At 38.7% G+C, this 21,912-nt stretch overlaps 1 protein-coding gene across 1 annotated transcript in view; it reads right to left on the minus strand.

Moving 5' to 3' along the window:
• Dgkk (diacylglycerol kinase kappa) overlaps positions 1–21,912 on the minus strand; it is a 132,505-nt gene that overhangs the window by 83,549 nt on the left and 27,044 nt on the right. The window contains exons 2-3 of the mRNA XM_046442445.2: positions 2,147–2,257; positions 391–471 (exon numbers count right to left, since the gene is read on the minus strand). Coding sequence (XP_046298401.1) covers positions 391–471; positions 2,147–2,257 — 192 coding nt within the window. The remainder of the gene's footprint in view (positions 1–390; positions 472–2,146; positions 2,258–21,912) is intronic.

Raw genomic sequence — 21,912 nt, forward strand, 5'->3', positions numbered from 1 at the left:
GATTTAGGTTCTTATCTATTTCATCAAAGGAGGGGATACCATGTAACTGGATTATCCAGATATTTTTCTATGACATGTTAGTAGTCTCTTGAAACCCTCCCAATGATACTCTTATAAATCACTTTATCAGGAAGATTGACTGACGATTTTAATAGTCACACAATCTGAAATCAGCTTAGCTTTATAGTACGCTGATAATAGGGAAAAGGACTATCACTGTTTGGCCCCAAACAGTGGGTTTGTAGAAAATGTTTGTATGAAAAATAACACTTCAATATCAAAGGAGCCTTGGGAAACTTAATGTCCAAAGAGGGAATTAGTAGGCATGGTAGCCCCTCTTTTTATCTAGCCCCCACCCCTGCTCATTCAGTCATTCCCAATCATACTTACAGAAAAACTGTGGCAAAGATTTCTACAGCTGCTTTCTGCCAAGGTGACTTGAGACAGATCAATTGTTTCAAAGTGTACAAACTGGAAAGATATAAGAGGAAGAGGAACCATTTGTTTAATGACGCAAAGTGACATTAAAAGGTAAATAGACATACATATACATGCACACACACTGACAGGCATTTTTGGCAGTAATGATCCAATCACTCTTTTATCTTCAAGGCCGAAATTTATTTAAAAACATGATTTTTGTGGATATGTCATATGACAAATAAAAAATAAATCAATCTAAACCAAAACACAACTTTTCCAAAATCATTCATGTGGATTTATAGGAAACTTGGGTTAGTGAGTCAGTCTACAATTATTCAAATATAAAGATTAATGCTGGAGGAGATAATGGGATATCATCTGTTAGTGTACTAGTAGTACAGATTGTTATTAACATCTGTTCTATTGGGTGACAGCCTTTGACCACATTGCTTGTCCCATCCAGTTTGATCCTTATCTCCTTGTACATTGGGCATAGTAGATACTACCCAGCCAGCAGCAGGAATCCAGTACTACTGACATATACAGGGATGACATCACCAATATGAAAGCTGCGCAGTTGCACAAGGCCCAATATTCAGAAGGGCCCCACACTTGGTTTCATGATCAGCTATTGCCATATTGAAATTTGCAATCATGTTATCTTTGAGTTTGTGTTTTGCATATAAGTTCATTGGAACAGTGAGCTGTGATATGAGCAGAAAATGTATGGCAAAAGACACCCATCCATTTGCATTTGTGATGTCCATAAGCATAGAATCACAGTGGACCCATCATATGTGGGTCTACAGTGAAACTTAAAGCAAATACCAGGTTAAGTGTGTTATATCTATGACTGAGTAAGCAGGGGAGCTGACAGCCCTGAGAGGCCACATGTGCTGTTGGAAACAAAACTTGCTGCAATCATAGAAAAGAGGCAATGGTGTTCTGGAAAACGTGAACTATCAAGAACTCCTATCGTTTTCTTTCTTACTTATGTTACTTCACTATGTTAGCTAACGATTTATGCTTAAAAGGATGACATTGAAGGAAAGGGGAAAATAGAGCAAAGCATACATAGTTCTTTCAGTCAAAACGTGTTGATAGAGTGTACAAGTATTAAAAATTGAAAAAAAAAACAGTTGAGCTAGTTTTGTACAGTTTTGTGTTCCGATAAGAACAAAATACATATGCATGTATGAGATACTAATACAAATTATATAATTTTAGTGATTATTTACAACATATTTGCATTTAAAACTAGCACAATACAATGTACAAATGAATGGTAAAATTCATGCTAATCATTTAAAATTTTATTTTTACTTAGAACAACATTAAATATTAAAACAAAAGCAACATAAGTCATTGTTTTATATTATAATGTAAATACAAAACATTATATTAGCACCATTAATGACCTGTTCTTCCTGATTCTTGAATAAAGAGCCCTGTATTAGCATTTTACACTAGACCCTACAAATTATGTAGTTGACTCTGGGTGCAGAAGCTAACTGAAGAAAAAAAGGGAAGAGATACTGGAAGGGGAAAGGTGAGAAATGTGTCTCTCATTTGACCCAAAAGGAAGTCAAATTAATGGAAGAGTAGAGGGTTTTGACATCCATCCAATATTTGCCACCATGTCTTAAACCTGTTGGCCATCCTCCCACCCAAGCATTTCCTGGCACCCACCCACTAACTCAATTGATACGATTCTATATATTACCGAGGGATGATGTGCAAAGTAGAGCTTTCGTCCTTGAACGAGACAATATCTAAGTTTCCATCTCTTGACGGAGTTACAGTTCTTCAGCAGAGGTCCTTCTTTTAGTATTTTCTGAAAGACAGAAGCATAGGGATCAATTATATCAATTTGCAAGACCATATCATTTGTTCTCTCAGATGAGAAGATTAGATATCTTGAAGACTCTATCTCTGCTGAATAGGTGAGAAATGTCCTATAATCTATATAGGAATACAATGAAGTTAGTATGACCAGAAAAGGGATTGGTTACCCTTGTGTAACACATTCAAGATGATATAAGCTTCAAGTTTCTCAGGGTACATGGCCTCCAATCCATGGAGAATATCTCCATTTGTTGCAATGAGTGGTGGTGTGAGGGAGAAATATGAGACATAAAGATAATATTCCTAGGAAAGTACAATGGTCAGGGGAAAAGGTTGAGTTCAGGTAAGGCAGAAATGCTCAAAGTAGCAAGGTTGTAGCTCTTTTAGAGTGTTCCTTTTAGAATATTAAGTTGTGTCACGTCCCTTCCCTGCTCAAAGCATCCAATACCTTCCCAATACTTTTAGAAACAAATATAAATTCTATTTCAAGACCTTCAGAGGACTCATGGTCATACTCTATATGCAGAGTTATGAAAAATTGTGCTATGAATGGGTAATTATGAATGTAATGCACTCCACTATTGTCATGTATGCAAGAAATAAATAAATAAATAAATAAAAGCACACCAATATACAACTATTTTCTAATTACTTTCTTTACATATCTCATAATGTGATTTTCCAGCTATGTGAAGAACATGCTGACCCCCATGAAGACATTCTCATGTATGTTGTAGGGTACAAACCATCATGCAAGACTGATATTTGGGAGAAGTACTCATCCCTACCAAGCTGGAACCAAACCTATACTTATTGGACAATAAGCCAGATTGTTTCAATCAACAAATTAAGGTTTGTGAATTCTTTCTATCATGTAAATTAGAATTCACTATTGAATGACTATAAACATGTTTTATTGGCCTACTTCGTTTTTTCAAAGGTTTTATTTAGTTGATAATATTTCAAAGGCAGAAGATTTCATATAAAAACCCATATTTACCATGTCTTAAAAAAACAGACTATCTACCAATGGTGGGATTATATTCTCACATGGAAAGAATCTGCTGGAAACATGTAGCAGCTTCTTCCTTCAAATAAGGTGCCTGATTCCAGCAATTATTCATCTTTGGGACCCTGATTAAATGACTCTTTGCCACTCTCATTCTCTATCACATATGCTTCTATATGTTCTATTCTCTAACCAGTAAGATAGTACTAATGGACAGAGTCTCTGTATCTCAACTGAAAAATGAGTTCATAAGCAATCACAATCTACCTGAGCCTTTTTGATAACTTATGAGTTTCAAGATTATTGTCCTACTCTTTTTTTAAAAATATTTTTTTATTTTAAATATTTTTTTAGATGATGATGGACCTTTACTTTATTCATTTATTTTTTGTGGTGCTGGGAATTGAATCCAGTGCCTCACACATGTGAGGCAAGTGTTCTACCACTGAGCTACAACAACCGCAGCCCTATTGTCCTACTCTTATATGAAAAAGGATGATAGCAATGAGGAGTCAGAACAAAGAGAACAATAACATCTTGTGGGAAAGGGGGAGGTGGCATGGAGAATGAGATATTATACTTAAATAGTTGATACTGAGTCATCAATGAAAAAACAACTTTTGTCTAAGCATTAGCAATACATAGTTCCTTTCTTTTCTCTGTCCAGATAGGCTATAGTGTATACTCTCAATCATAGCATTTGATTTTCTCTGCCCTAACCCTCTCTCCTATGCCATATCCTAAGTTCTACCACACTAATCTTCATGATACTTGGGAAACATAAGAAGTCATATTTACCTCTTTCTATTAAAGACTTAAATTTTAAAATGGAACTGTTCCACTGGGTGTGGTGGCACATACCCATAATCCCAGTGAGACAGGCGGCTAAGGCAGGAGGATGGCCAGTTGGAGGCCAGCCTAGGCAACTTAATGAGACCTGGTCTCAAACTTTAAAAAATCAAAAATAAAATATAAAGGAGCTTGGGATGTAGCTCAGTGGTAAAGCACCCCTGAGTTCAATTCCCAACACAACCCCAAAAAAAGAAAAAAAAAAAAGATCCATTAAATGTTAGGTAGACTCCTGTTTTCTCTTTAAAGAAAATTTGTTCTTCCAATCCTATGAAACTGAAGCTACACCCATTATTTATGTCCTTTCTCCAAGCTGTTCAGCACTATCAAGTGTTAAATGTCGCCTTTAGTATTCTTATTTTATCATATATGATGTCTCCTGTACTAGTTCATTTTATAGTCTTTGGCTAGATAATTCCCCTTCCCACATTTTCAGTTTAAAGCCTTATAGCTCTTACTGGCAGATATTTACACAATTACATTCTCTTCTCAAAAGCAACTCCCCCTTAAGGAACCCATTTTTGAAGTATTGCAAACCATTGACCAGTAAACTAAGTTCTCGCATTTTGTAACCTGTGAATATGATAGCCCAAGAGAACTCAGATTTTAGTTAAGGCATTTGCCAAGTTCTTTCATGATATTACTATGAGCAAGAAGGAAAAATGATTATTTCCAAAGTGCCTATTTTATCTGTCTCCAGACCATATCCCCTCTCCCAGCAAACCATCGTGAATGTCAATGATTATTCAGAGCCCACTTCAAATAAGCCAGCACCCACCTCAATTTAGAGGGCCCCAGCCAAGCACCACCAGTCAGAGGACCAATAGAGATAATAGGAGTAAGATTTCTGTATCTCATTGTAAGTAAGTTTGAAGTAGATTCTGATAAGATGTGTATTGTAAGCCCTGAGCAACTACCAAGAAAATAAGTTTAAAATATTGTTTAACCATGATAAAACTATAAAATCCTCTGCATTCCTATTATAATGGCTAAAATTCAAAACACTGATATTACCAAATGTACAATAACAAGAACTCTCATTCATTGCTTGTAGGAATACACAGTGGTACCATCAGTTTAGAAGACAGTTTGGCAGTTTCTTTTAAAATCAAACATATGACCCTGTAATTGCAGTCCTTAGTATTTACCCAAATGCTTTGAAAATTTATGTCCACACAAAAATCTGCACACAACTGTTTATTGATGCTTTATTCATAATTGTCAATTCAGGGTTTTTGGGGTGTGAAGTTTGATAATTTTGAAATGTTAGCAACAAGTTAAGAGAGAAACTTTTGAAGCCTAAACAAAACATGTCTGCAAGCCATGGTTGGCTCACAGGCAAGCAGTTTGTACCTTCTGAACTATATAGCTACTGTCACGTCAGAGGAGGTTAAGAGTGAGTTCAGAGTTCATGTGAGACACATACTTATGAGATATATATTATCAAAATGGGAGCAGATAAGTAATGTGATTTATGTATACTAGGGAGAAGGGTTAAAATGCCATAATGAATTTCTTTAAGTTCTAAACACAGGCTTTGTATTATCAACTCTGAACATCTAGAAATACCCAAGCCTAGAGAGAAAGTAAAGTACCACACTACTAAATTTCCTTCTTCTAAATTCTGACCTCCTTCAGGAAAATTTACCTACTAACCCAACACTGTTTCTGGAAAGAAATTTAAAAAAAAAAACAAACTTGTTTATTTCAAAACCCAATAGGCCGTCCCAGGAAACCAGTTTGAATAGGGAGAAGTCAAAAATCACTCAATCAATGGATTTTTTCAAGCCAATAAAATACATGCATGAAAAACAACCTTTACCTGCTCGGGGCTACTAAACCAAACAAGGACCTAAGAGGAAAATTGGAAAATTGCAAGCAAACGAGTCAACACATCCTGCAAATGGATGTGTTGGAAGGTAAACCCTTGCCTCTCCCTTAAGAGAACCCTGCACAGTGCTTCCCAGTCCCTGGCCTCTTGCAGATAACATCTCATTGCCTCCTCAGCACAACTATTCAGAGTGTCATCTCCAATTTCCAGATGGCACATCTGAAGCTTGGGCATTTTCCGCTACTTTGTTTAAAGACCCGCAATTACAAAATGTGGTGGACTCTGTGCTTTCTCTCCCCATGACAAGGAAACTGGGAGTTCCTAGTTAATTAGTATGTATAGGACACAACACGGTGAACACATAGCCCACCCAACCCCCCACCAAACTTTGTCCCCAAAGACAAGATTATAGATAGCATTAGGTTTTCTGTGAACAGCCTGAATACTCATTACTAGAATTGTTCATGAGTTTCCTTCCAAGAGGCAAATAGTAAGCCTTATTTTTCTAAAGACTTAATGTTCCATGATGAGCAAAAGGGGACTTCTCCTGCTTTTTAAAAATGATGTCCAAGATTGACCAGAACATTAACTAGAGTTCACATGGATGCAGCACTTTGCAATTAATAAAATGCTTTTATTTTCATTATGGAACCTTCCCAGCAGCCCTCTGAAGTAGGTAGTAAAAGGCATGTTTCTGACTCAGTTCTGTCCTATGAAAACCACCTTGATCTTGGTTTCTTTAAGTAACTTGCCCATATATTCCATCATCAAGGAACTTTAAAATTTTCCTCTCAAACAAGGTAGTCCATGTTCCCCCCCACACACACACTTTTAAGACTTTCCAGCATCTTGGGGTTACAATATTTGTCAGAAAAATGCATTTCTAGTGCAGTTATAAAAGGCAATGAGGAATGGAACTCTCTGGGAAACTGCTCAGGGCTACTAAACCACCTTTGCAGCCACAGAGCTATTGCATAAAATGGGGCATACTTATAATCTTCTTGTCCAAGCTGCCATATTCCCATTGCAAATATCTATGATGTGGCAGATACGGAAAAATGAGGCAGGGCCTGCAGAAACCTTAGATGTTCTGAAATGCCTTGGCCCCACCCGCAAAGCTTCTTAAACCAGAGCACACTGAGGGCAAATCTCCTAGCCTTTCCTGCCAGTTCTATCACACATTAAAACCCAAATAAAGTTGGTCACAGTGGTGCACACCTGTAATGCCAGTGACTCATGAGGCTGAGACCGGAGGATTGCAAGTTCAAGACCAGCCTCAGCACCTTAGTGAGACCCTAAGCAACTTAGCAACACCCTTTGTCAAAATTAAAAGTAAATAAATAAATAAAATGGTCTGGGGGTATAGCTCAGTGGCAAAGTGCCTCTGGGTTCAATCCCCAGTACAAAACAACAAGTAACACCTTGGGTTCTACTATTAAATTCTCACTGCTAGTGTTTTGTAGTGGGAGTGAGTATTGCTAATGAGTCTACTGTCCCAAGTTCAATCACCACAGACATCAGTGGTTGTTGTTCAAGTCCTAAGAGTGCAGGACTCCAAGGCATAGGGTCCTTTGTTCAGGGGTCACCCAAAATGTCTGCCCAAACTACAGAAGACCTTGCAGAAAATCCTAGAGCTTTGTAAAACTGTTTTAGCTTCATTTTTGGATCCTCTTTGATCAGTCAATCCCTAAATCTATTTCTCCCAGAAACTCTCACACTCTGGCCCAGGTAGTCTCTCTTCCTGATGCTCTCTACAAATCAGCATGTATAAATTTGTTGCCAACAGCAAGGATAAGCATTTCCTTTATTCCATATTTATAAAATATCTTCTAGAAAATATCTCAACAGGGTCTGTAAAGCAGCCCAATTCCCTATATGTAATTAACACCCGCCTGCTGCTTAATTGAGAAAGGGCAAGTACAGCTGCTGCCTTGACCTTTTCATATGCTCCTCTGAAGTCCCCAAAGCTTTTACTAACTTCTGCATCTTTTTCTATGGCTTGGTGGAGTTTGGGTGCATGAAGCTTTAGGGGATTTGCTACTCTTTCCTGGCAAAAGGATTCCCTATTACATAGCCAAATTGAATTCCACCCCCACCCAATCAAAAAGTAGGCAAGCATCATGACAAGCACAACTACCTGTTACCAGCTGGCTTCTCTTCTCTTTTAATTGTTCATGCTGCTCTTGTGAGAGAGTGGGGATCAAGTTGTGTTGGGGGATGATCACTCTCCATGTGAGAACTGCACTCCCACTATGGACACAGCTGCAGAGACCAGCTTTCTGCCTATGGCTCCTTCTGTCCAAAAACCCAGACCATCTATTCTCTTTGCTTTGGGGGTGGGGGGTGATGGGAAGAAAGCCATTTCCCAACACAGGCCTGCCAAAGTTGATTCAGAGCAACAGTGTTTGATTTAGTTAAAATGCAACTCCTGGTGCTTTAGGCTTTAAGAAAGGCCAGACCCGCTGCTTCAGTGAAAGCTTTACATTCCCCAGGGTCCTATTGACATGGCAGGAGTCAGACAGACTGGCTCCAGCACTTACTAGCTGTGTGACCTTGGGCAAATCACTTAACCTCTCTGAGCCTCAATTTCCTTGTCTGTTAAATGAGGATACCCTGCAGAGCATTTCCTGCCACTCGGTGAGTCTCTTGTCTCTTGTAGGCTATGGAGGCAAGGGTTGGTACCTTAGCTTCACTCATTGCTACCAGGAGCTTCCCTCCCTGGCTGGCTAAGGGCTATAGCAGAAGGATAAAGGATAGGGTGATCTACTGTCTGGTCTTCCTAGGAGTTTCAGCACTAAAACCAGGAGAGTCATGGGCAAACCAAGACCTGTTCTTTATCCTAGCACTGAGAAGCCAACTCTTTCTATTATCCAAGACTGAAAGGACTTTGAATCCTCTTCCACTACTTCCAGTGCTAAGGAAGAATTGTAGAGGACCTTCCATGTCCCTGCTCTCCATCATTGAAATGAAAGAAAGCTCAGAATTTTTCTGCCTAGGCAAAAACTTTAACTGGCCCTTTGTATATCATTTAAAACATATTTAACACACATAAACTAACATATACATATACAAATGTATGCATGTATAACATATAACATAAAACATATAGGAGCTGAGGTTGTAGCTAAGTGGTAGAGAGCTTGCCTAGCATGTGTGAGGCCCTGGGTTCGATCCTCAGCACCGTGTAAAAGTAAAATAATAAAAAAAAATAGGTATTGTGTCCAACTACAACAACAAAAAGATAAAATATTTTAAAAAAACATATAACATATACACATGTGTTAATTTTTCTTCACATAAATCATAGTGTGCTATGTACAATGTTTCTTACTTTCTACACTTAGTATATCACGGCCCCTCACATCTTGCTACATATTAAGCAGCCTCATTTATTTTTATAATTGCACAATATTTCACTGCATGAGTGTAATATGATTTATTAAACAGTTCTCTATTGATGCAAGTAGTTTCAAATCTTATTCTATTACAAACAATACTATAAGGACTGTCGTTATATCCATGTCATTATTTATTTATTTATTTTTGGTAATGGGGTTTTTACCCAGGGGTGCTTAACCACTGAGACACATCCCCAGCCATTTTAAAATATTTTACTTAGAGAAAGGGTCTTGCTGAGCTACTCAGGGCCTTGCTAAGTTGCTGAGGCTGGCTTTGAGTTTATAATCCTCCTGCCTCAGCCTCCCGAGCCACTAGGATTACAGGCGGGCACCACTCCACCAGGCTCATATGTTATTTTTTATTTAGTGTGAGTACATTGGTAAGATAAATATCAAGAGTTAGTGACTTTAAAACCAGTACAATGAACTAGTAAAGCTTAAATACCTATACAGTTTTTGGGGGGAGCCAAAAGCTTAGAAGCAGGAAACAGTGAAAGGAATCATGTTAAGTGGAATCTTAGCCTATAAGCCTCTGTCTTCTCAAATCTCTCTGCCTCCTCCCCCACATTCCTTTTTCTATTAGTGGAGTTTCTTAGGAAGGGTAAAGACCACTAATTGCTGGGGGAGTGCAGAGGAGGTGAGCGACCTGGGCCCAGGCTGACAAAGTACAGAAAGTGGTAACTTGGCTCTTAGTAATTGGCCTGGGATTGACAGCAGCCAGGAAGAGGGAAGAGCTCAGCTGAGCCCTCCCAGATGCACACAAGTTTGAATACTGGTTTTACTGTGCACTGGCTGTATAACCTTGGATAAGCCAATTCACTCCTCTAAGTAAGCTGGCAGGATGGGGATATGAGGAGCTCTGGACTAAGTAGTGCAAATTCTGTATTCCTACCACAAAACTGCCTTTCAACTTTCTGAGCTAATCTTGACCGTAGCAATAAGCACTCCTGGGCTGGGGCTGGGGCTCAGTGGTAGAGCACTTGCCTAGCACGTGTGAGGTAGTGGGTTCCATCCTCAGCACAACATAAAAATAAATAAATAAAATAAAGGTATTGTGTCCATCTACAACTAAAATATTTTTAAAAAATAAGTACTCTTAGCACCCCCCCCCCATTAAAGTTGATGAAAATAAAGTCCAGGAAAAGACTGCACTTACCCAAGTCAAGAGCAAATTAGTGGCAGACCCAGGAGAGAGCTTTAGACCACCCTTTCCATTGATATAATGCCTCCTCACCAACCTCCCTAAGGTGAATGCAGGTGCTCTGTAACCACAGCCATTGAGTTTGCTGTGCCTCCTTGAACATACGCAGCGTTCTGGAGTTCTGGAGAAACAGCATGGGAAGGGATGCGAGGACACCAGTAGGAAGATGGCTTGAGTCCACAAGTGGCATCGAGAGGAAGGGCTGGGTCAGAGCATTGGAAGTTGGTGGAGAAAGGTGGCTTCTGGGACAGCTTCCTGCAGAAGTTTGGTTTTCCTTTGCAAGTGCAGGGAAGACTAACAGTTGCCATCAGGAGAGGAAGATTGCTTTTGAGCCTTAGGGGAGCCAAAAGCTTAGAATACAGTCAGATAGGAAAGAATAGTGTAAGTGGAAGCCTAGCGGGAGACCCCTATTTCTACAGTAGCAGTTGCTTGCTGACTCGAAAAGGAAGTACTGTGGTCAAAGAAGTCCCAAAAGGAAAGATAACAGGGTATTTTGAGTTGGTATTCTCAACAGAATCAGACTCACAGAGGCCAAAATACCAATTAGCTTATCTAGTGCCACCAAATTACAAAGAATGACAAAGCAATACCTGCTTCCAACTGCCTTCTTCCCCACCCTTCCACTTGACCATCAGCTACCAGAGATGAAGGGAGATGAAGGTCCTAATATTCTAGATGTTTCTTCTCTCAGGGCCTATCTGTCCACTGCTTCTAACCCTGGTTTCCCACCATCAAGCCACATGGGCTCTTTAACTTAGACATGTATTATAAGACCGGTGGCTCTCAGTCTGCTTTTGGTGATGGTCCTCATTCAAAGTAGTAGGAGCAGCAATTTCTTATCAAAGTTTCTTTTCAACCATTCCCTTACAAAGGAAGAGTTACTTATGTCTGACAAATGTCTGTTGTATTCCCTTGCTTTACATGCACTATTTCACTTAAATGCCCACAGAAACATTCTCATGAGGGAGGTAGAGAAGTTGAGGCTTAGAGAAGTTGAATGACTAGTTCCAAGTCATGGTGAGTAGCAGATCTGTGGCTCAAACACTGATCTGTTTGATTCCACTGCATGCCCCCAATAATACCAAAGAGCTACATAATCATCATCATGCTGTATCACATTTAATTCATGGATCACTTTAGTCTGCCTTTTTTTCTCCTAGGGGCCACTATTGGTAAAACAGCAAGAAAAGCCATGAACTGGTAATGTCTGAAGATTTCTAAATAATTTAGTTGAATTTCTTAAGGAGACTATATATTGCAAATGATTTCACAAATAGGTAGGAGAAAAAAATCACAGTCCTTTGGAGAGGTACCTGAGATGTCATAATCCCAATTTTTGCAAATATTGAATACTTTGTTACAATATGCTGGACCCTATTCAGGAGCTCCCAGGTCTGGAGACTTTAGCCTTTAAAGGTATGTACAAATGCTTGGCATGGGTCAGGAATCTGAGGTAGGAGGATCTCCAGTTCAAACTTAGTGAGGCTCTAAGCAATCCAGTAACCCTGTCTCCAAATAAAACATAAAAAAGGGGCTGGGGATGTAGCTCAGTGTTTTAGTTCCCCTGGGTTCAATCCTTGGCAGCCTAAGGCCACTTAGGAAGGAAGCTTACAAATACGTAGCTCATTTGGCTAAAACTCACTCATTTTGTGCTTTCTGTGATCTGGTCCTTCTGATCAGGGCTTTAAATGTCTCTCAAAATGTGGAATTGGTGAATCCATATCACCCAACCACACATACTTGGGAAGTAAATGTTTACCCCCGAGTTGGAAAATTGCTTTATTGCCAAAATGGCCCATTGCTGAAAGCCACATGGCACCAGCATAGGACTTAAGAATACATTCACAAACAAGTTATCTGGGGTTGAAGTGGTCAGATAATAGAGAATGTATGTTTTTTTGTTTGCCTAATAAAGTGACATTGACAAGAATCACGAAGAGGGTAGATAGAAAATGATGCTAGCCCAGTTGATTCTGATTACTATTTTTTGTAGCAGTGGCAGTCTCGGGAAGATGAAATTCACTATTCACTAGACAATGTGTGTGAATGGTTAGAATGAGAGGTGTGTGTGTGTGTGTGTGTGTGTGTGCGTGCGTGTGTGTGTGCATGAGGCAGGGTGAGGAGGGAGAATCCTTTGTCTACTTTGCTCCACCAATGCTAGGTGAGAGAAGGAGGAACAAGTTGTCAGTAAGGGCAACTCTGGGGTGGGATTGGCTTGGGAGTAGGATGGATGATGATGGATCAATGGGAGAATCCACTCAAGCCCTAAAGCTGTGGATGGCTTTGTTGCCTTTGAGAAGAGGACTGTCCCTCCTGAGCAAACTTGCCTCAAATAGAGCCAGAGGTGTGGTAGGTTGCCAGCTCACCAAACCTGGAAGGGAATGGGAGGGTAGAGCAGGGATTGCAGGAGATACTATACTATCACAAAAGCAACTGTCGTGGGGCTTGGTTCCAGAGAAACCACTGGCCAGGTAACAAAGCTAAAAAGCTGTACCAGTTGGTAAAAGAAAGTTGTCAGGGACAAGCTTCTGGAGTAATAATAACAATAATGTGAATTTCTAACTGTTGCTGGTTTCTTAGGATGAAGACTATGCTAATAATATGACACGGGTTATCTCTTTTAATACTAATAACTCTAAAAGACAGGTGTCATGATAATTCTCATTTTATAGATGAAGAAACTGAGTTTTGGAGAGATTGAGTCATTTCCCTAGTGGGTTAATACAGGGAAGATCTAAAATTCTTCGTGGAATTCTATAGGACATGGATGATCAGTTATTCCTTTGGGAAAGAAAAAAAAAGTAAGAGGCTGGGGATGTGGCTCAAGCGGTAGCGCGCTCGCCTGGCATGCGTGTGGCCCGGGTTCGATCCTCAGCACCACATACAAACAAAGATGTTGTGTCTGCCAAAAACTAAAAAAATAAATATTAAAATTCTCTCTCTCTCTCTCTCTCTCTCTCTCTCTCTCTCTCTCTCTCTTTTAAAAAAAAAGGGGGAAAAAGTAAGGTTTCAATCACTGATCTGATTGGAAGTTATATTGTATTCCAAGTCAATCAACAGAAGGAGGAGGTTGGTGGTATGAATCACAGCTTGTTGGTTCAGTTTTGCTTTTCTTTTTAGTATTAAATGCTAAAGTAATCAAGTAGTAATAATTATTTAATTCACACAGCATTTTATAGGGCCGACCTAACAATAATGATCTTAAAAGATTCTCTTTTGTCTTTGAAGACAGCCCTAAGGGGTGCCCAGGGTAGGCAATGCTATTGGCTTTTTTTTTTTTCAGATGAGAACACTGTGCCTCAAGGAAGTGAGCTAAGTGACATATACAAGGTCACTACTACATGGTAATTTAACTGGCCTCCTGACTTCCAGTACAAGCCTCTTTTCACTGTCTCTCCACATTTTATGTTTCCCATGTTTGATACCATTTTAATCAGCAGTCTATATTTCAAAGCCTGCTTTCCACTTTCCTGCCATCCTGCGATATAACTCTTTGCCATCCCCGCTGGTAAAGAAGTATGACATAATGAAATGTGCCATTGGAAGTCATCTTCAGTTAATGAAGGTAATATCATGCTGGACCCAAAGGGAAATTCTTCTCTGACCTGAGTGGCTCAATAATAAAAAAAATTAACTTGGTCATGCAAGTATTGCACAAAAGCATCCCACAAGGATCTTACAGGAAAAAAAATCTGAGTGTGCTGCTTTTACTGTTGCCTCACCCTCCCAGCGACATTTCCACAGCTTGTTCAGGTGTTTTACCCTAAGACCCACTGCTACCCTTTTCACAGTTTTGGATCTGTATTTATCTCCCTGTTGAAATACCATCCAGATCTTTATCCTTTTCCTACTTCTCCCTGCAGGCAAACACCTGGTAAAATCACAGCCCCTTCACTCCTCTCTAGACAGGCTATGTTGAAGGGATTAAGACTGCTCAACTACTAAATGGCCACTAACTACAGTAATCAAACTCTGACACCCACTGGCCAGGCCTTAGAGCAAGGCTGACTGTTACCATCTGGATTTCGTGCTGCTCAATAGCCCATCCAGAATGGGTGACCAGGAAAAAAAAATGCACTAAGGGAGCAAAGGAGGGAGGGGACAAGAGAGAGAGATTGGGTGGGGAATCAATGGTATGATAACTCAATCTGATAGATCTAGAAGTAGGAGGCGGAGGAAGAGGAGTAGGAAGAAATAATATTAGTATGTTACATTGGAAGAGTCTTTAGGTGGTAGCAGCAAACACTCACAGACTAGTACATGATGAGAGATGCTCATTTTTCCACCAATGACTCATAGTATTCCCACTGGTCCTGGAACAATCTCTGAGCCACCATTTTGTTGGCTCTGAGATTGTACCTTTATCAATGTGTGCAGCTCTCTGTTCAAAGTTGCTTGGGAGAAGGCAAAAGTGACTAAGTTTGGAAGAGAAGTGATATCACTTGCAATCTGGGGAATAGGTAGTTTTGAAACACACACACACACACACACACACACACACACACACACATGGCAAAATTGTCCTGGGGGTGAGTGGAAGGGAACTGCCCTTTAATTGGAAACAGGGCCTTCCAAATAGGGCTTAAGAAAGGGAAGGATCAGGGGAGAGTCCAGTTTGAAACAAGCTCACTAATAGCAACGTGCACACCCCAAAACTGAAGCAGAAATATGGAGACTAGACTCAGCTTTCTCTTTCTTGACTTTTCTACCTCTACATACCTATGATTAAAAAAAATAATGGTCTCATTAGACTGACATCTGATATTCACTCCATTTTTGAAATAATTTCCTACTTTGTACACATTAGTGCTAACACTCACAATACTGCAAGATTGATATTATCTTCCTCATATTACAGATAAGGCACTGAAGCACAGAATGGTCAACTCACTTCTCCAAGATCACACACAGTCCCAAACAGTGATGAATTTGAACTCAAGTCTAGCTAAGTCTAAAGCCTAGGCTGATTTCAAGTCATTACCCCATGCATACTATATGCACTGCCTCTCTCTCCTGGGAAGTGAGGGTTGATTTTAGGTGAAAGAGAGGGATGATAGTTTGAAAAACCATGAGATCTGAATGAACCCATGTCACATTTCATAGCAATGTTTGTACATAGATACAGCATGGGCAGCAATATGGCACCTGGGAGAGACCATGGGCTTAAAGGCCTATGAATTCCATGGAGTTTGGTCCTCAGCAGTAATATGCTATACAAGCAAAGCATATTACTTCCCCAAGCTGCCATCTCCTTGCTAGGAACTGTGGATAAGGATATTGAGATTTGGCACTTGAGTCATCAAGGGAAGCCAAGATATAACAGGAAAAAAAAGAAACTATTAATATCACTCAGGTCTGTTGACATAAAGTAGCTTCCTACTAAATTTCAGACTGCATGGATAGCCCCTGATCCCAGGACTAGAAATTATCTCAAAACTGAGCAGATCCAAAAGGCAAACCTCAGAATAAAATTCTCTTGATAAATCATAATATGCATCATATCTGAGTTATGTTTGACAGGCACAGAATGCCACAATGCCACAACTTATCCACAGTAGGCACTTGATGAATGTTTATAAAGTGAAATTGAGTGAGGAAAAACCACACCCAGGGAAGACAATAAGAAAGGGTGTTCTCAAGTGTCCAGGGATCCAGCTCTTATCAATTGGCTCCTAAAAGCTAGTTGCTGTTGCAGGAAACACGTGAAGATTGTTATATATCCAAGCACTTATATTTAGGCAAAACCCAATTTAGCACAGTAAAAAGGAATGTAGATTTTGGACTCAGATAAACCCAGATTTGAAACTCAGCTCCATCACTTACTATATTAGCTATGTATCCTTGAGTAAGTCATTTAAGTTACGAATCTCAGAATTTTTATCTGTGAAAACACTTATAGGTGACATTCAACTTGAATAAGGATCAAGACAAAGCATGAAAGTGCCTGGTGTGAGGTTGAAATAAAATACATATTTCTTCTTTCTTGCTGTGGATATGGTGATCATTTTTTGGACCCCTAAAACACAAGACTTGTCAAGTGTGAGTGTATATGTGGTTACAACAGGGTCTTGAGGCTGCATTTGAAATCAGTGCTTGCCCCAAATTCAGGAGCATAATTTACATGTGAGTAGTCTAAACTCAGGGGGTCTTTACCCACTGAGATTGATTTTTGTTGATTTAGTCCAGGAAAACACAGACTCTCTCCTTCCCATGGGTAACAGAGCATGGATCACTGAGAAAGGAAACAAAGTCTATAAGAAAATCAAATTTAAATCTGTAGAAGAATGTGTGCCTGCTAACCCTGTAAAGATGCTCATTGAATACACCACAGTGAATCTCACCATTGTGTACATCCACAAGACTGGGATCCCAATTAGAATAAGATATATAGTTGTATAAATAGACCAAAATACATTCTATTGTCATATATAACTAAAAATAAGAAATAAAAATAAGAACATTCTTTGTGTTGGGATGTATAAAGTCCTCAGGAAAAACAGAACCTAGAGCATCAGGATTACTGTTGTAGATACGAAGATCTGAAATAAGTTAAGAGAATAGAAGAGTTCTATTTAAGCCTGGAAGAGAAAACAGTGTAAGGACAAGTGGTGATTAGAACAGTTAGTGAATGCAGGTGTTTGGATCTCTTTAAATTTAGCACATAGACATTTTAAATCTGATGTGCTCTAATGTTTGTATGAAGACAGCCAGGCAATTTTTAAAGGCCTAAAAGCCTGACTGAGTTGAAAAAATTCTCTTCTGTTGTAGTCCTTTACTCACAGGTATGGAAAACATTGCTTCAAGAGCTGCTATAATCTGCCATAACTAAGGTACCACCATTTACCTGGTATAGATTTATTCAACTCATAGTGTATTCTAACTCAAGGCCAGTTACCCAGGACGCTATCACTAGCTCTTTTTTCTTTAATCCAACTTTTCACACTCAAAACTAGTTAAATGAAATACAGGTAAATGTTAAAAGTGTCATTTTCCCATATAAAAATAAAAACAAAATAAAATTAAATTAAAAAGAGCAGTGTTTTATCTATGACTTTACTGGACAGGACCAACTAACAAGATCTATGACTTTACTGGATAAGATCCAGAGGTCTACAACTATCTTCATAATGGCATATGCCATACACTTATCCTAAAACCAAACCAAATTCTTTTTCATTCACCTTTGTCATTCATGTGCTTTGGGCTCTCAAGGGAAGTCTAAATGTATAGCTCTACAATGAAATCTGTCAAATGCATTTTCTCATGTTATCTGTATGCCTTTGAAAAACTTAAGAGAGTTGAAGTAGACTACATGATCAAAAATCCATCTCCTTGCCAATGGCTATATGGGATGACTATATCCTATATCCTTAAGCTATATCCTTCTGATGGTTGTTCTTTCTGAAGTTTCTGCTCTTCCTTTTACCTTTGATGCAGAAGCGGGAAACATTCATTCTACTTAACTCTTAATTCTGCCAGGAGCAGCCAAAGATTTGCTATGCTAAGGTGAGACCAGTGGAAAACCAAGAACATTTGTGATGCAAAGAATGAGTATAAAGCAGGTGGACAATAGCCCATGCTGACGAACTCTCTAAAGTTATTACATTGAAATTAGCTCTAAGGGAACTCTGACTTCCTATAAGCCCCATGGTTTTTCTGAGGATTGGAACTTCCACCTCAGTGTTCGTAATTTGATGGAATTTCCCCCCTCCTCCGGGTCTTTCTTACTTGGAAACATGATAAGACTCTTTTCCAGGCTCATGATTTCTAAACTATCTGTACTCAGAAGTAGCATGTTACAAAATGAAAAATAAAGGAAATGTGAACCAAAACCTCATAAATCTTGAGTAAGTATGAAAGGGGCCACTTTCTGACTTCAAAATGTGTGAATTACATAGATATACTATCTCCTAATTTAAGGAATTGGGTACCATGAGATCCCTTTGGTCTATTTCAATTTCTTAATTGAGTCCCACATATATGTGTCCTTCAAACAGCATGTTCAGAACTAAGAAGACATGCTCATTGATGGCTTGAAACTAGGATGGGTAGATGAACAGATGAATGAGATAAGGTAGCTCTGGAGGAAACTGACACTAGAATCAAAGAGAGAAGCAATTTTTTAGAGGAAAAGTATTCAGTGAACAGATTTGAAGATGGCAGACATCAGTGTATAAAACCTTTTACCTTATGGAAAAAGAGTATCAAGTACACATTTGCCATGAAGTTTAAAATGTTTTATACACTGCTTGATTCATCCTTTCAACATCCCACAAAGGCAATTGAGGAAGTAGGTCATTATTTTCATAACTCGTTGCCTTAATAGATGCACTTAGAGTGCTTTTCCTTCCCCAAGTTTAAAGTGCACTAAAATGTCATATTTTCTCAATAGCATCTATTTCCAAGAATATCAAAGTGTGTTACAGACTATGTTCATTTTGTATTATCACACTTCTATGTTTTTTTCAGAATGTGTGTGTAGGTATATATTAGTCTAGGTATGAACCTTTTAGTAAATTTATATAAATTAATAAAAATTTAAAAATGATGCCATTTTCATGGGCTAAATGCTTTCAGGGTCTCATTGATACAGTTCAACGAAGGATCTTGAGAAATTCCATTGATAACATTCTTTACTTTCTTATTGAGTTCTATATTCTAATGCAATGTATAACTCCCAAAGAGGATTTTTGAATCAGAATGTTTAATTCATTCCTCCAGGTAGATGTCACAAGGCCATTGCTTCATATAACAAACAACCCAGAGCAACTTAGAGCTAACAGATATGCAAAATGTATATTTTTCAAGTTTAAATAGGCATTCTGCTTAAATTGGATACTTGGCCTGTGTATAAGACGTAATGCCATCTATTTTCTGAATGAAATGTGAAGTTACTTGGGCTCATATATCCATATTTAAGTGAAAACATAAAACATGTTCTAAAAGCCAAATATAAATATATTTTGAACAGTCATGCTACAGCTAAGAACTGATTATTTCAAAAAACTAAGCAAACCCTATTAGTTTTTCCATTACATTTAAACAATGAGTTGGAAAATTCTGGCCCCAGCCAATTGCAGGTATCCACTTTATTTAAAAAAAAATGGCATTATTTCAGGACATGATCAGCAAAAGAAGTGCAAAACTGCTCTTTTTAATCTCTCTCTGCCTCAAGATGATGAGGCAGGTCATGAGGAGTGGATCTATGTGGATTATGGCTTCAACTCTTAAGTTGGACCCTGAAAGGGACTGCTGCGTGTATTAGGTCTTGCCTGCTGAGTAACTAGTTACTCAAAACTTAGCTACTTAAAAAAAATCACCTTTTTATTATCTTGCAGTTTCTGTAGGTCAGAAGTCTGGCTGAGTCTTCTACTTCAGGGTCTTACCAGATTGTGATTCAGGTATCTGCCAGGGTGGTGGTCTGTCTAATCAGAATCTTGGCAGAGGGAAGATTTGCTTCTAAGCTCCCTCATGTTGTTGGCAGAGTTAATTCTGTTACTTGTGCAGGACTAAGGCTTCAGTTTCTTGCTGGAAACCATACTTATTTCCTACCAACAACAGTTCTTTGCTACATGGGCTTCTCCAACATAGCCACTTATTTAAAGGATGCTTACTTCTACAAGGTCAGTGAAGAGAACACTGTCTAGCTTACTTGCTAGTAACACAAAGTTTTATACACACATATACATATTAATATTATCATGGGAATGACATCCTATAACCTTTGCCATATTCTGTTGATTGGAAGTAAATCATATAGTTACAGGTTCTGTCCACACACAAACAGGAGCAGGTACACAAAGGAGATCTCCCAGGAGGCAAGGATCATTGGAGGTAACCTTAGAATCTGTGTGCCACAACATACTGATGATCATACCCCAATAAACTCCATATTAGGTAGCATAAATCCTCTCATTGGGTGAGAGAATTAGCAAAATTCTATGTCAGTGTGTGTGTGTGTGTGTGTGTGTGTGTACACAAAAAGGCACAGATAGGACCAAAAGAGGAATTATATTATTTTTGGTACTGTGGATTGAATCCAGGGGTGTTTAAACACTAAGCCACATGCCCAGCCCATTTTTAAAGTTTTTGAGACAGGGTCTTGCTACATTGCCTAGGGCCTTGCTAAATTGCTGAGGCTGGCTTAGAACTTGTGAACCTCCTACCTCAGACTCTTGAGCTTCTGGGATTACAGGCATGCAACACCATACCCAGTGGAATGATTTTTAATACACAAACTAATTATGATCTATATGTAAAATGAAATATACAGAATCCAAAAAAGGTTACCACTGGGTTAAAAAAAAACATTTCTTAAGATTTTAGAATAATTATGGACTCACAACAAAGCAATGTGCAAAATGGTCTTGTACATCCTTCACCCAGTTTTAAAATCTTGCATAGTACAAAATCAAAAGTAGGATATTGATATTGGCAAAATCCATAGAGCTTATTCAGATTTCATCAGTTACATATACACTCATTGTATGTGTGTGTGTGTGTGGTAATGAGTGTATATGTGTGTGTGTGTGTGTGTGTGTGTGTGTATGTCTGTGTGTCTATGTCATTTTACTACATGTATAGCTTTGGGTAATCATCACTACATTCAGATACTAAACAGTAAACATCACAAAAAGGCTCCCTCATGCTGCCCTCTTATAGCCATATACATTCCCTCTGTTCCTGCCTATCTCTACCCCTGGCTACCACAAGTTTGTTCTCTATTTTGATAATTTGTTGTTTCACAATTGTTACATAAATAGAATCAATGAGTATGTATCTTTTAATTTTTTTTTTTAGTTATACATGACAATAGAACATATTTTGGCAAATTATACATACATAGTGTATAATATAATCCTTTTTAGGATTCCATTCTTGTGGTTGTATATGATGAGAAGTTACCCTGGTCATGTATTCAAAAATACAAGGCTAGGGAAGTTATGTCCAATTAAATCTGCTGTCCTTCCTATTATCCTCTCCCTCCTTTCCCTTTGTTCCACTTTGTCTAACCCAATGGATTTCTATTCTTCTCCTCCCAACCCTCCCTTGTTTTGGGTTAGCATCCACATATCAGAGAGAACATTTGGCCTTTGTTTTTGGGGGGATTAGCTTGTTTAATTTAGCTTGATATTCTCCAGTTCCAGCCATTTACCAGAAAATGCCATTATTTCATTCTTCTTTTTAAAGATTGACTTCTTACAGTATAATTTATTTTGGATCCATCAAAGTTGTTATGTTGCTCAGAGTATTCCATAGTACAAATATATCACAATTTGTTTTAACTATTCACCCATTGAAGGACATTGGGTAGTTTTCTGTATTTGGATATTATGACTAAAGCTGCTATGAACAT

Source organism: Marmota monax, unplaced genomic scaffold, assembly GCF_021218885.2.
Source record: "Marmota monax isolate L192 unplaced genomic scaffold, Marmota_monax_Labrador192_F-V1.1 WCK01_AAM20220418_F8-fsc00170, whole genome shotgun sequence".
NCBI lineage: Eukaryota > Metazoa > Chordata > Mammalia > Rodentia > Sciuridae > Marmota > Marmota monax.